This window comes from Olea europaea, unplaced genomic scaffold (assembly GCF_002742605.1).
Source record: "Olea europaea var. sylvestris unplaced genomic scaffold, O_europaea_v1 scaffold682, whole genome shotgun sequence".
Taxonomy (NCBI): domain Eukaryota; kingdom Viridiplantae; phylum Streptophyta; class Magnoliopsida; order Lamiales; family Oleaceae; genus Olea; species Olea europaea.
The window spans coordinates 26,275-41,039 of record NW_019265206.1 but is presented as its reverse complement, the minus strand read 5'-3'; the positions used below and the strand labels follow the sequence as shown (position 1 = coordinate 41,039).

General features: G+C 37.8%; 1 protein-coding gene across 1 annotated transcript; it reads left to right on the top strand.

Annotated features, from left to right (window-relative positions):
- Window positions 1-2,869: 2,869 nt before the first annotated feature.
- LOC111390452 lies at window positions 2,870-3,722 on the top strand. Its single transcript, XM_023015500.1, has 3 exons — window positions 2,870-3,027; window positions 3,225-3,334; window positions 3,427-3,722. Exons 1-3 carry the CDS (start codon window positions 2,870-2,872, stop codon window positions 3,720-3,722), a joined length of 564 nt encoding a protein of 187 aa, XP_022871268.1.
- The last annotated feature ends 11,043 nt before the right edge of the window (window positions 3,723-14,765 follow it).

The following is a 14,765-nucleotide window of genomic DNA, read 5'->3' as shown; positions in this document are numbered from 1 at the left end:
GCTAAATCAGCCACGATAGACAAGGACTGTATAATCTCTTATTCAGAGGTAAAAGCCACCTCTGCCATGAATACATGAGGAATTGAAAATTCAGTTCTCCAACTATCGATAGAGAAACTGAATGGAAGAAACTGCAGAGAATGGGCGTAGTCGATAAAACTAATAATCAACAGAAAAGGGAAACTTGGATATGTAACAGACCTCAACCAACGCTGCTTTCCTTTAAAAGTGGAAGTCGGAGAATTCGATGGTGAGTACCTGGCTTGTCAACTCTATGAAGCCTGTTATCGAGAAAACATACATATTTCTTCCATTTGCAAATGACATCTAGGAGGCGGTCATAGAAATGTATTCTAACTCAGAGAACTTCTCGAAATTTTTTGAAATCAAGTTGAAGTTATGGCAAACAAAGCAAGGGGACCGTGAAGTGGCGGATTACTACCTGGAGATGATCGGACTAGGGCAAGAACTGGACCTGAGTTCGACAGAGGAATGGAAGTGTTCAGAGGACAGCGTACGTTACATGAAGAAATTAGAAATCAAAAGGGTGTTTGAATTCCTTGTAGGTCTCCATCGCGACCTTGACGAGGTTCGTGGCAGGATCTTTGGAAGGCGTCCTCTTCCCTCGTCCCGAGAAGTATTTGCAGAAGTGAGACGGGAAGAAGATCAGAGGAAAATCATGTTGGGCGACTCTGGTGTGTATCGGTCATCAGCGAAAGAAGCGTCTGGACTGATCTCCAATAAATACGGGTTATCTAATTATAGGCTGAGGTCTGAACAATCTGGAGTTCCTAATAATGGGCCAGTAAATGAAAGTAATGGGCTAGCTAGGTTTAATAATGAAGTGGGCTTAAATAATGGCACAAATAATTTGGGTGATGGGCTTTGGATGACGAGCCTATATTCTAAAGGAGCTACAGTCGGGCCGGGTTCAAAATAACAATGAGGTAGATTATGGTGTGAGCATTGTCGAAAACCAGGAGAAAGAAAATACATGTTGGGATCTACATGGAAAACCAAGTAATTGGAAGTTAAGACAAAATAAATAAAATTGAGGTTATCAAGCATCTGTCGATTACCAAATGGGAAAATCCAAGTCTGGTGGTGCATTCAATCCGAAACAGATGGAGCAACATTACAAAATAGCCTCCAGTCGTCAAGTCAAACATCCATAAAAATTCTCACTAGCTCGCTAGCGAATAAAGGTGATTTTTTAAGAGCTTTACAATCCATTTCTCAATCTAAAACCCCCCGGGTCATTGACTCAGGAGCATCTGATCACATGACAAACTCTTACCATATGGTCTCTACATATTCCACCTGTGCCTGGAATCTGAAATTAAAATTACAGATAGATCACTATTATCGGTTGCAGGAAAATGGAGTGTCAAAATTTCTAATTCCATAACTTTAGAATTTGTCCTTCATTTCCAAAATTGTCGTGTAATTTATCTCTATAAGCCAATTGACAAAAAAATCAAATTGCTCTGCTAAATTTTTTCCATCCTACTGTGTTTTTCAGGAATTATCATCGGAGAAGACGATTGACAGTGCTAAGGAACGTGAAGGACTCTACTATTCTGACGAGACTGATGTGAGTAAACAGCGTCATAATACAATCTGTGATTTTGCATATGTTCCTAAAAATTGCGATATTTTGCTATGGCATATTAGAATGGGTCATCCAAACTTTCAGTACCTAAAACATGTAGTTCCATCAATTTTTATGAATAAAAAATTCGTTGATATTCAATGTGAAATGTGAGTTTGCAAAACATCAACGTACATCATTCCCGATGTCCACATACAAACCATCTAAACCATTCTCTATGATACATAGCGACTTATGGGATCCTTCACGAATTGCCAATTGAACTCATGCAAAATGGTTTGTGATGTATATTGACGATCACACTTGAGTTTACTGGGTATACCTACTAAAAGATAAAACCCAAATTCAATTTTTACATGGGGGATTTTCTTCAAACCGGTGGAATAATTCATCAAAGTTCTTGCGTCGATTCTCCCCAACAAAATGGGATTGCTGAACGTACGAATAGGCACCTTCTAGAAGTGGCGCGTGCTTTGTTATCCACGACGAATATGCCTAAAATGTTCTGGGGAAAAGCAATCCTAACATCCAATTACCTGATCAACAAAATGTCTTAAACTTCGAATCTCCACTCCAAAAACTTCAAAAATTCTTTCCTACCTCCCGCCTCAACTCCAACCTATCGTTACAAGTGTTTGGTTGTATTGCCTTTGTTTAGATTCATTCTCATTGCAGAGCTAAACTTGATCCCCAAGCTGTTAAATGTATTTTGATCGGATACTCTCCTACTCAAAAAGGTTACAAATGCTTCGAGCCCTCAACAAAAAGAAAATTCGTAAGTCTTGATGTCACTTTCTTCGAAAATACACCATATTTCCAAAAAAACCTCTCTTCAGGGAGAGACACTACATGAAGATCGATTCCTAGATTTGAATCTCAATTCCTTTGAGTCTACACCCACCAATAACTCCATGTTACCATCCAGTTTGTCATTAACAAAGAAAAACTTACAACCATGAGGAGATATAGAAAAACAAAGTAATGAAGAGATACTAGTTTACTCACGAAAGCTAAAATCAAAGTACAAGGACCATCATATCCGAGGTATCAAAAGAGTCAGAACAAATGATGCCTCTTCATGAAGCCTCAGAAATTCCTAACTTACCCATTGCTCTCAGAAAACCAACTAGTTCATGTACTCTCCATCCTATTTCAAAATTTATGTCTTATAATGCTCTATAGATTCCGTACTTTTATATCTCTCTTTAACAGCACAAAGATCCCAAAGAACATCGAAGAAGCTTTGAAAATTCCTAAATGGAGGGAAGCTATACTGGAGGAAATGAGAGCATTAGAAAAAAAAAAGAGATTTGGGAGATTTTGGACCTACCGAAAGGAAAGAAACCAGTGGGATGCAAATGGATTTTCAATTTGAAATACAGAGCTGATGGGATAATAGAACGATACAACGCTCGGTTAGTTGCAAAATGATACACACAAACATATGGCATCGACTACACTAAAACGTTTACACCAATTGCAAAATTGAATACAATTTGGGTTTTTCTACCTTTAGCGGCCAATTTAGACTGGCCACTACAACAACTCGACATTAAAAATGCCTTCTTGAATGGAAAACTAGAAAATGAAGTTTTTATGACTTTACCACCAGGTTCAGCAAGGTAACTGATGGAAATAGAGTATGCAAACTCAAAAAATCTCTATATGGGCTCAAACAGTTACCGAGGGCATGGTTTGATAGATTCGCAAAGGTGTTGAAAAGTCAAGGATGTAAACAAGGACAATCAGATCATACTAATTTAATGATGGGACTACAATCCTAATTGTATATGTTGATGATATCATTTTGATAGGAAACAATGCAGCAGAGACTGAAAGATTAAAAAAGTGTTTTGCCACAGAATTCAAGGTGAAGGATCTAGGACAAACGCGATACTTCTTGGGAATAGAGTTGGCCAGATCAAAAAATGAAATATGTGTTTCACAAAGAAAATATGTTATTGAACTTTTAACCGAAATCGGCATGCTAGGTTGCAAGCCAAATGACATGCCTGTCGAAATCGAAAAGAAACCTGAAGAGGTTGGAAATGATGTGGAAAGAGATGGATACCAAAGATTAGTTGGGAAGTTAATACTTGTCACATACTAGACCGCAGTGGGCCGTGCAAGTCAACATATGTATTCTCCAAAGGAAAGTCACCTAGAAGCGATCTACAAGATATTAAGATATCTCAAGGGTTTCCCAGGAAAAGGACTATTTTTCAAGAAGAGTGAGAGGAAAGAGATTGAAGTGTTCACTGATGCAGATTGGATAATTTCAATCGAAGATAGAAGACCAACTACTGGTTACTGTACCTATGTATGGGAAAAATAAGAAACAAAGTGTTGTTGCTAGAAGCAGCGCTGAGGCCGAGTTCAAAGCCATAGCACAAGGAATATGTGAAGGGTTGTGGCTGAGAAAACTTTTGGAAGAATTGCATGTCAAAATATAGTCTCTATCAAAATTTTTATTGTAATAACGAGGCAGCGATCAATATCTCACTTAATCCAGTCCAACATGATCGTACCAAGCATATAGAAGCACTTCATAATAGAAAAGGTTGAGGAAGGAACCATTTGCATGACTTATGTTCCTACTCAAGAGCAAGTTGTAGATATATTTACCAAGGGACTACCTCAACCAAGCAAGAATGATTTCATATGCAAGTTGGATATGATTAACATCTACGATCCAACTTGAGGAGGAGTGTGAAAATCGGATCCTACCAAATAAGGATGGAAGCCAAAATTGATTGAAGAATATTTTACATTCCATAATTATTGTAGTATAGAATATGTACTTATTTCCTACTGTTTTTAGGAGATTAGTTTTTTCCTTATTTACAAAGGCCTGTATATTATAAATTGTATCAATTAATCAAAAATCAATATAATTCGTTTCCTACAGGATGATTGGTCACTTGACTACGTTCCAGTTTTGGGATCTAAAGAAATTTGCAATGGTGGTCAACAGTTGAGAATCATTTCAGTTTCTGTAATTTTTATGGACAAACCTTTTTCCTCTAATCGGTGTTCAATTTTCAATTATTTCTCTTCCTCAATATTTCTGCCTCTTGATATCTGCCAGACGCTTAACCAGTTTAAATAAATTGAGCTTCAGCAGGCCAATCTTGGCTCATATCTTTGGTCTTGGGCTTGAACCTCCTACATCATTTCAAGTCCTTGTCCTGCATATTGCTTTGGCTGTTTGTTCAAGCTACTTAATCCTTTCTTCCGTGCTTCTTTTGAAATCTGCAAATTTGAGATATATGATATGTTCTATTTTTGTTTCCTTTCTGTTGATATATGCAACAATTTATGCTTTTGGGAAATCTTATCAGGGGCATACAGATTGTCACATGTTATTGCTTCACGTTAGTACTCACTCACTGATAGGGGGTGATCATTGTGTAGGGTAAGATACCATAGAAGAATATAAATTCAAGATCCAAACTGTACAACAAATATAATAGAGAACTTTACATAAAAATCTAAAACCACTGCATCTAGTTTTGATCTTTCATAGTCTCAGACCATAAACCTCTAAGGAGCATCACAGAGGCACCAAATTCAACCATAGACCCTCACAATCCCAACTTCATAGTCGCTACAATGGAACATGAAAATTGATAGACCACTTCTCAACAGTTTACTCACACAGAGAGTTCTCAGATCAAGGACTCGATTATCACAAAGATAAACACTAGATAATCTCACAAAGAGAAGATGAAAAATCACAGTGACAGAAAGCCCTTGAAGGTTCCAGAAAGAGAAGAAAAATGATGATTCAATCTCTAGGTCAAAGAAAATGGTCTTATTTATAGTTAAAACCATCAGCCATTGATCAGTATTTTAATCCAACGACTCCAGAGCGACTAAGAGTGGACTGAATTATTGGGCTTGGTTAAGTGGGCCATCTCACTCCATATTGGGCATTCTTTATCATCACAGCCTATGTTGGATAGGACATTGGCATCACAGCCCAACAAATTTCCACCTTGATACCAATGGTCATACAAGAAGCCTAATAAATGTAATTTATATCTTTATTCCCAAGAATGCAGCTTCCCAATATTTCCAACAGGCATCAGGTTTAGCACCTATACAGATTTAAAAAAATTAACCAGCATTAATGTTCAAAATTTGTAAACAGGACTTAAACTTGTTAAGAGGTATTACCTTAGTCTCTAAATCAGCTGGATTAAACTGAGTTGCAATTTTTTCAAGTAACACTCTTTCTTTAGAAATAACATCTCTAATAAAATGCAACTTAACGTCAATATGTTTGGTTCTTTCATGAAAAATAGGGTTCTTACATAGGTGAATTGCACTTCGATTGTCTGAATATAGAACAATAGGGTTCCTTAATTCATTTATTTCAGATAACAAGCCCTTAAGCCATAAGGCTTCTTTTATTGCTTCAGTTGCAGCAACATACTCAACTTCAGTAGTAGATAAAGCAACAATAGGTTGAAGTTGTGATTTTCAATTAATACATGTATTACACAAAGTAAACATATAAGCAGCAGTAGATTTTTTATTGTCTCTATCTCTGACAAAATCTGAATCTATGAAACCCTTAAGTACAACACCTTCATTATAGGCACTAAAAGTCAAACCAAGATGTGAAGATCCTTTCAAATATCTCAATAGCCATTTTAGAGCAACCCAATGTTCTAGTCCTGAATTGGCCATAAATCTACTAAGTGTGCTAATAGAATGAGCTACATCAGGCCTAGTACAAACCATGGTGTACATGACACATCCTACTGCATTAGCATAGGGTATTTTTTCTATTTGTCTAATGTCAGATTCTTCTACAGGAAATTTCTCTTTACTAAGTTCAAAATGGCTGGCCAAGGGAAGTGAAACTGATTTAGAGTTATGCATGGCAAACTTAGTCAACGTTTTTTCCACATATAAAGTTTGCCTCTAGTTCAGTAACCTATGGTGCCTTTTCCTAGTGATTTCGATCTCTAAAATTCTCTTTGCATGTCCTAGGTCTTTCATTTCAAATTCAGTACTTAAAGATCTTTTTATTTGATTAACAACATGCATATTCTGACCAATCAGCAACATATCATCCACATAAAGAAGTACAAAGGCAACAATAACATTTTCATCATTTCTTTCAAAATAAAGACAATGATAAAATTCACTTTTTATAAGATTAATAGTAGATACAAAATTATCAAACCTTTTGTATCATTATCGTGGAGATTGCTTTAAGTCATATAATGATCTTTTTAACAAACATACATGATCAGATTTAGATTCATTAATAAAACCAAGTGGTTGTCTCATATAAATCACTTCATCAAGGTCACCATGCAAGAAGGCAGTTTTCACGTCCATTTGTTCAAGTTCAAAATCATAATGAGCAACAAGAACAAGCATAACTCTAATTGTAATATATTTAATCACAGGAGAAAAAATCTCATTGTAGTATATGCCCTCTTTTTGTGTCCTTCGCTACAAGTCTAGCCTTAAATCTTATGGGCATCTTTTTAGTGTTTCCCTCCTTAATACTAAAGATCCATTTGCAATCAACAAGGGTCTTACCAGAAGGTTTAGGAACTAAAGTCCAGGTCTTATTTTTCATTAAGGAGTACATTTCATCTATCATAGCAGCATGCCAATTTTCATATTGCTTGTTGCTCATAACCTCTTCATAAGATTTTGGTTCTTTAAACACTAAGTCTTGATAGGACAAAACAGCAAGTGAAAGGTAATCCTCATACCTAACATGCTCTCTTACTTCTCTCCTAGTCCTATCTCTAGCTAATTGGTAATTCCCCAATTTATCAGGTTGATTTTCCAGATTTTCTTGAACACTTTCCTCTTCATTACCTTGAGGACCAGAAGCTGTTTCAGCTTCTTTCTCTACCTGTTCATGATCAATAGGTTCAGTAGGTAAGCTAAGCTCCACCTACAGTTTGATACTATCACACTTTTCATCACCAGATAACCCTCTTGGCTCCTTATTTTCTAAACAATGCATTTTTTATTCATCAAAAGTAACATCTCTGCTGGAAATGATTTTGAAACCTTTAGACTCTTTACTCCATAGTCTATAACCTTTAACCCTATCAGGATATCCCAAGAAAACACATTTTTAGGCCCTAGGTTCTAGTTTTCCTATACTCTAATGGGAATAGGCAGCAGAACCAAAAAATCTTAAGTGGGAATAATCAGGCACATGTCCTGTCCATAACTCTTCAGGGGTCTTATCACCTAGAGCACTTGAGGGGGTCCTATTAACAATATATGAAGCTGTTATTATCGCTTCACCCCATAAAACCTTAGGAACACGTGAACCTATCAACATGCACCTAACCTTATCTAGTAAGGTTCTATTCATCCTCTCAGCCACTCCATTCTGCTGAGGTGTATAGGGGGTTTTATGCCTTTTAATACCAGCCTCTTTGCACAACTGATCAAATTTAGCATTGCAAAACTCTAGACCATTACCAGTCCTAAGTGATATGATCCAGGAGTCGAGCCCGACGAAGGCAAGTGCGAGACGAGACCCGTTGATAGTTGATGGCAGACCAATGACGCGATCAAGGGCAAAGCAAGTGAAACAAGCAATGGGATTTCTTGTTCAAGAAACCATGGATGGAACCATGTTCGGGACTCAAAATGGAGCAACTTTCATGTTCGGGTCAAAGGCCAAATCGACTTGGATCAATTTGTTATCAAGTAACGAAAGCGGAGGCAGAAATCAAGACCATGCGGCCGCACACATGGCTCTCGAAAACCTAAACTCCAACTCAAGTTAAACCATGCGATCGCATGGGCCAAAAAAATTGGCAATTTTTCTATTTTTGGCCGAATTTTCTAGTTTCGATAGAATTCTTATGGAATCAAATTATTACCATAATTTGATGGTTTTGGGCATTTTTATTCATTAGTATAAATAGGAGATTACTTTTGATTTTAAAAAAACCTTTGAACTTTTGACTTTTGAATTAATATTATAGAGAGAGAAATTTCTTCTTTCAATTTATTGTTCTTCTTGAACAATCTTGGAACTTATCAAGATTCAACTTCTTGTGGCGTTCTATCAATCGGATTGTGGGTTCTTTCAATTGTAATCAAGGGGTTTTAGGTCTTCGCTAATCTAGGGTTTCTCGGTTCAATTCTTGGGTTCAAGATCCAAAACCGGGTTAGTATTGGCATTCTTGGGTTCCGCATCAATCTCATTGTGGATTTCGTAGTTTTCATTGCTACGAGGTTCGCATCAGTTGGTATCAGAGCTTTGGCTCCAATTTAATCAGGTTATATCCTTTGTTTTCTAAATTTTTTCAATTTCTTGTGTTCTTGTGTCCAAAAGGTTTTTTCTTGATCCTTGATCCAAAAGTTTCATCAAAAATCTTCAAATTCTATTTTTGGGTTCAATTTTCACCCAAATCAGTTTTCGTTTTCTTTGTTGGTTTTGTTATTGATTTCCGGATCTAAAAAAAAACCTTGTTAAATATTATTGATCCGTCAAATACCAACTTTTTATTATTCATTATCGTTTCTAAATTAATTGGACACATTGAATCATTCCATTTCTTCGATTTAAATCAAGTTGTAAAAGTTTTCTTTGAGTCCTTTGTTACAATTATTGAGTCACATCCGGTTTGGGAAATTCTACACGAATTGATTGATTGATTGAGTTCATTGATTGTTCCTAGAAGCAATTGTTGAAAGAATTGAGTGGTAAAAGGCAGAGAGGTGAGCTTAATGGAGGGTAAAAGCCATGTGTGTGTGTTTCTGAGTGACTTTTGGTGAGGCAGTAAAATAAAATTTTAATGTTAGGATGTCAGAAATGGCAGAATCAAACTCAAGCTGACAAGGCAATAATAGCAATGCAACGGAGGATTTAGTGCAAAGGTTTGAGAGGGCGTTTGGAGATGTGAGAGATAGGTTGGAGAAGCAGGAGGCTTAGATGAATAGATTAGATACATCGGTGGCTAATCTTAGTCGGGGGCATCGAGTGGATGTATCCAATGTCAGAGGACCGGATAGATGGGAGCCTAGGAGGGAAAGGCGAGAGGAGTATGGATATGGGAGTGACATGGGCGAAGATGAATTTCACGGTATTGAGATGGGAAAGGTGAGGAATAGAGGCAATAGGTTCGACAGACGAGATCGGAATGATCGCGGGGAGAAGTTGGATGGAAACTTGGAAAATATAAAAATGACAGTTCCTTCATTCAAAAAGGAGTGATCCCGAGGCATACCTAGAGTGGGAAAGGAAGGTTGAAATGATCTTCGAGTGTTATAACTATTCGGAGGAGAAAAAGGTGAAGTTAGCAGTTTTGGAGTTCAGTGACTATACAATTTCATGGTGGGATCAAGTGATTACTTCACAACATAGGAGTGGGGGAAGACCAATCAGCACTTGGGAGGAATTGAAGTCGTTGATGAGAAAGAGGTTTGTTCCTAGCCACTATTACCGAGAGATCCATCAAAAACTGCAAGGTCTATATCAAGGGTCGAAAAGTGTAGAGGACTATCATAAGGAGATAGAAATACTCATGATTATGGCCAATGTGGTGGAGGATCGGGAGGCTACCAATGGCACGATTCTTGAATGGGTTGAATAGGGAAATTGCTAATGTAGTGGAGTTGCAACATTATGTGGAGTTGGAAGACATGTTGCATGTGGCTATGAAGGTAGAGAGACAACTGAAGAGGAAAGGGGCAGCTAGGCAGCCGTTAGGAACTTCAAGTGTTAATCCATCTTGGAAGCCAGGGTGGAACAACAACAACAACAAAGGTGATAAAGCTGTACCTAAAGGTAGGAATGAGTGGCAGAAAGGGAAAGAAGAAAGTGCTAGCAAAACAGCACCCAAAACAGATTCACAACCATCAAGGAATCGAGACATCAAGTGTTTCAGATGCTTGGGGTCAGGGCACATTGCTTCTCAATGCCCAAATAAACGGGTAATGATTTTGTTGGATAAGGAAAAGTGGTGAGTGAAAGTGAAGGAGAGTTTGAGGGCATGCCTGCATTGGAGGACGTTGAAGAAGAAGAAAAATTGGAGTTTGCTGTTGGGGAATCGTTGGTGTCAAGGAGAGCTCTTAACACTCAAGTCAAAGTGGATGATTCGAAGTAGCAGCGATAAAATATATTCCACACACGTTGTTACGTCAACGATAAGGTATGTAGTATGATTATTGATTGTGGGAGTTGCACGAATGTAGCTAGTACAACTTTAGTTGAGAAATTAGGACTAGCATTGTTAAGGCACCCTAGGCCTTATAAGTTGCAATGGTTGAATGAAAGTGGGGAAGTTAGAGAGTTTTAATTAATTTCTCAATTGGGAGTTATAGTGACAAAGTAGTATGTGATGTGGTGCCTATGCATTTGGGTCATATCTTATTAGGAAGGGCATGGCAATATGATAGAAGGGTCACACATGATGGATATAGGAATCGTTATAGCTTTGTCAAAGATGGGAAGACTATTACTCTTGCACCATTAACACCGGTACAAGTGTATGGAGATCAAATTAAGCTAAAAAGTGAGGAAGACGAGAGAATAAGAGAGTCAGGAAAAAGGAGAGGCAATAGTGAAATCATCAATAAGAGAGAAAATAGTGAGGTGGCTGAGAGTGGAGAAAAGAGAGAGAAGCCACATGAGCGAAGAGAAAAAGAGTCAGTTGAGAGGAGAGAAAAAGAGTCAGCTGAGCGGAGAGAAAAGCCAAGGGTCAACTTCTATGCAAAAGAGAGTGAGTTGAAAAAGGCTATGAGCGATAATAGGCAAATGATATTGTTAGTGTACAAGGAGTCCCTCCTCAATTTTGAGGATTCTAACACATCCCTCCCTAGTTTGATTAAGTCTTTATTGCAAGAGTTCGACGATGTGTTTCCTGAGGAGATGCCAAGTGGATTGCCACCAATCAGAGGCATCGAGCACCAGATTGACTTTGTACCCGGAGCTATCATACCAAATCGACCAGCTTACCGAAACAATCCTGAGGAGACGAAGGAGCTTCAAAAGCAAGTGGAGGAGTTGATGAGCAAAGGTTATGTCAGGGAGAGCATGAGTCCATGTGCTATACCTGTTTTGTTGGTGCCTAAGAAGGACGGGACTTGGAGAATGTGCGTGGATTACCGAGCTATTAACAATATCACGGTAAAGTATCGTCACCCCATACCTAAGCTAGATGATACGCTTGATGAGTTGCATGGTGCTTGCATTTTTAGTAAGATTGATCTTAAAAGTGGGTATCATCAAATACGCATGCAGGAGGGTGATGAATGGAAAATGGCGTTTAAAACTAAGTATGGATTGTATGAATGGTTAGTTATGCCGTTTGGACTCACTAATGCACCGAGCACTTTTATGCGTTTAATGAACCATCTTTTGCGTGCTTTTATTGGGAAATTTTTTGTAGTTTATTTTGATGACATCTTAATCTATAGCAAAAACCTAGATGAGCATTTAGAACATTTAAATTGTGTGCTTGTTGTGTTGCGAAAGGAACAACTATATGCTAATTTCAAAAAGTGCACATTTTGCATGGATAGAGTTGTTTTCCAAGGATTTGTGGTTAGTGCTAACGGGGTGGAAGTCGATGAAGAAAAGATAAAAGCTATTAAAGAATGGCCAACACCTAAGACTATAACTGAAGTTAGGAGTTTTCATGGATTGGCTAGTTTTTATAGGCGATTTGTAAGAGATTTTAGCACCATCACCACACCGTTGACTGAAATAGTAAAAAAGAGTGTAGGTTTTCGTTGGAGAGAATCTCAAGAAATTGCATTTAACACAATTAAGGATAAGCTATGTAAAGCACCTGTTTTGGCATTACCAAATTTTGATAAAACATTCGAGGTTGAGTGTGATGCATCAGAAATAGGTATAGGAGCAGTGTTAATGCAGGAAAGGAGACCTATTGCTTACTTTAGCGAAAAGTTGAGTGGGGCAGCATTGAATTATCCGACATATGACAAGGAGCTATATTCACTTGTTCGAGCATTAGAGACTTGGCAGCACTACTTATGGCCAAAGGAATTCGTGATACACACCGATCATGAATCTTTGAAGCATTTGCGAGGTCAAGGTAAGTTGAACAAAAGACATGCTAGATGGGTGGAGTTTATCGAGACATTTTTCTACGTCATCAAGTACAAACAAGGTAACGAAAATATAGTTGCTGATGCGTTGTCTCCAAGGTATGTGCTTTTAAATTTATTAAGTACTAAATTACTTAGTTTCGAGCATATTAAGGGCATGTATGAATCTGATTGTGATTTTTCTAGTATTTATGCTTCATGTGATAAAGGTGCATTTGATAAATTCTATAGGCATGAAGGATATTTGTTTAGGGAAAATAAGTTGTGCATTTCTAATTGTTCCTTGTGTGAATTATTGGTAAGGGAAGCACATGGGGGAAGTTTAGTAGGACACTTAGGGGTTCAAAAGACTTTAGACATGTTAGGGGAACATTTTTATTGGCCTAAAATGTGACATGACGTAGAACAAATATGTGGAAAGTGCATAACTTGTAAAAAGGCTAAGTCTAAGGTTCAACCCCATGGTTTGTATACTCCTTTGCCTGTACCTAGTGAACCTTGGGTAGACATATCTATGGACTTTGTGTTAGGTTTACCTAAGACAAAAGGGGGTCGGAATTCAATATTTGTAGTGGTCGATAGGTTTAGTAAGATGGCGCACTTCATACCATGTCATAAAACTGACGATGCTACTAATATTGCAGACTTATTCTTTAGGAAAATAGTACGTTTACATGGAGTACCTAAACGTATAGTGTCTGATAGGGACGTGAAGTTTTTGAGTCATTTTTGGCGTGTTCTGTGGAGTAAGTTAGGAACTAAGTTATTATTTTCTACAACTTGTCACTCACAAACAGATGGACAAACTGAGGTAGTTAATCGAACTATGACTCAACTACTTAGGACAATAATCAATAAAAATCTGAAATCATGGGAAGAGTGTTTACCGTTTATAGAGTTTGCATATAATCGAGCTACACATTCTACTACTTCGTTTTCTCCTTTTGAAATTGTTTATGGTTTTAATCCACTAACACCTATGGATTTAATGTCTTTCCCTGTGCATGAACGAGGTAGCTTGGATGGGAAACGAAAATTCGAGATGGTGAAAACACTCCATGAAAAGGTCAGGATGCAGATCGAAGAGAAAGGAAAGCTGATTGCATCAAAAGCAAATAAAAGAAGAAGACGCGTTACATTTGAGCCTGGAGATTGGGTCTGGGTGCATTTCAGAAAAGAGCGTTTTCCATAACAGAGGAAGTCAAAATCATCGAGAGGATCAATGACAATGCATACAAAGTGGATTTACCAGGTGAGTATAATGTTTCAGCTACTTTTAATGTATCTGATCTCTCTCTGTTTGATGTAGGTTCAGATTCGAGGACAAATCCTTTTGAAGAGGAGGGGATGATATGATCCAGGCAAGTGCGAGACAAGACCCGTTGATAGTTGATGGTCGACCAATGACGATATCAAGGGCAAAGCAAGTGAAACAAGCGATGGGATTGCTCGTTCAAGAAACCATGGATGGAACCATGTTCGGGACTCAAAATGGAGCAACTTTCATGTTCGGGTCGAAAGCCGAATCGACTTGGATCAATTTGTTATCAAGTGACGAAAGCGGAGGAAGAAATCAAGACCATGCGGCCTCCCAGGCAAAATTACATGCGGCCGCACCCATGGTTCCCAAAAACCAAAACTCCAACTCAAGTTAAACCATGCGACCACATGGATTTATACCATGTGGCGGCATGGGCCAAAAAAATTGGTGATTTTTTTATTTTTGGCCGAATTTCCTAGTTTCGATAGAATTCTTATGGAATCAAATTATTACCATAATTTGATGGTTTTGGGCATTTTTATTCATTAGTATAAATAGGAGATTACTTTTGATTGTAAAAAAACCTTTGAACTTTTGACTTTTGAATTAATATTATAGAGAGAGAAATTTCTTCTTTCAATTTATTGTTCTTCTTGAACAATCTTGGAACTTATCAAGATTCAACTTCTTGTGGCGTTCTATCAATCGGATTGTGGGTTCTTTCAATTGTAATCAAGGGGTTTTAGGTTCTTCGCTAATCTAGGGTTTCTTGGTTCAATTCTTGGGGTTCAAGATCCAAAATCGGGTTAGTATTGG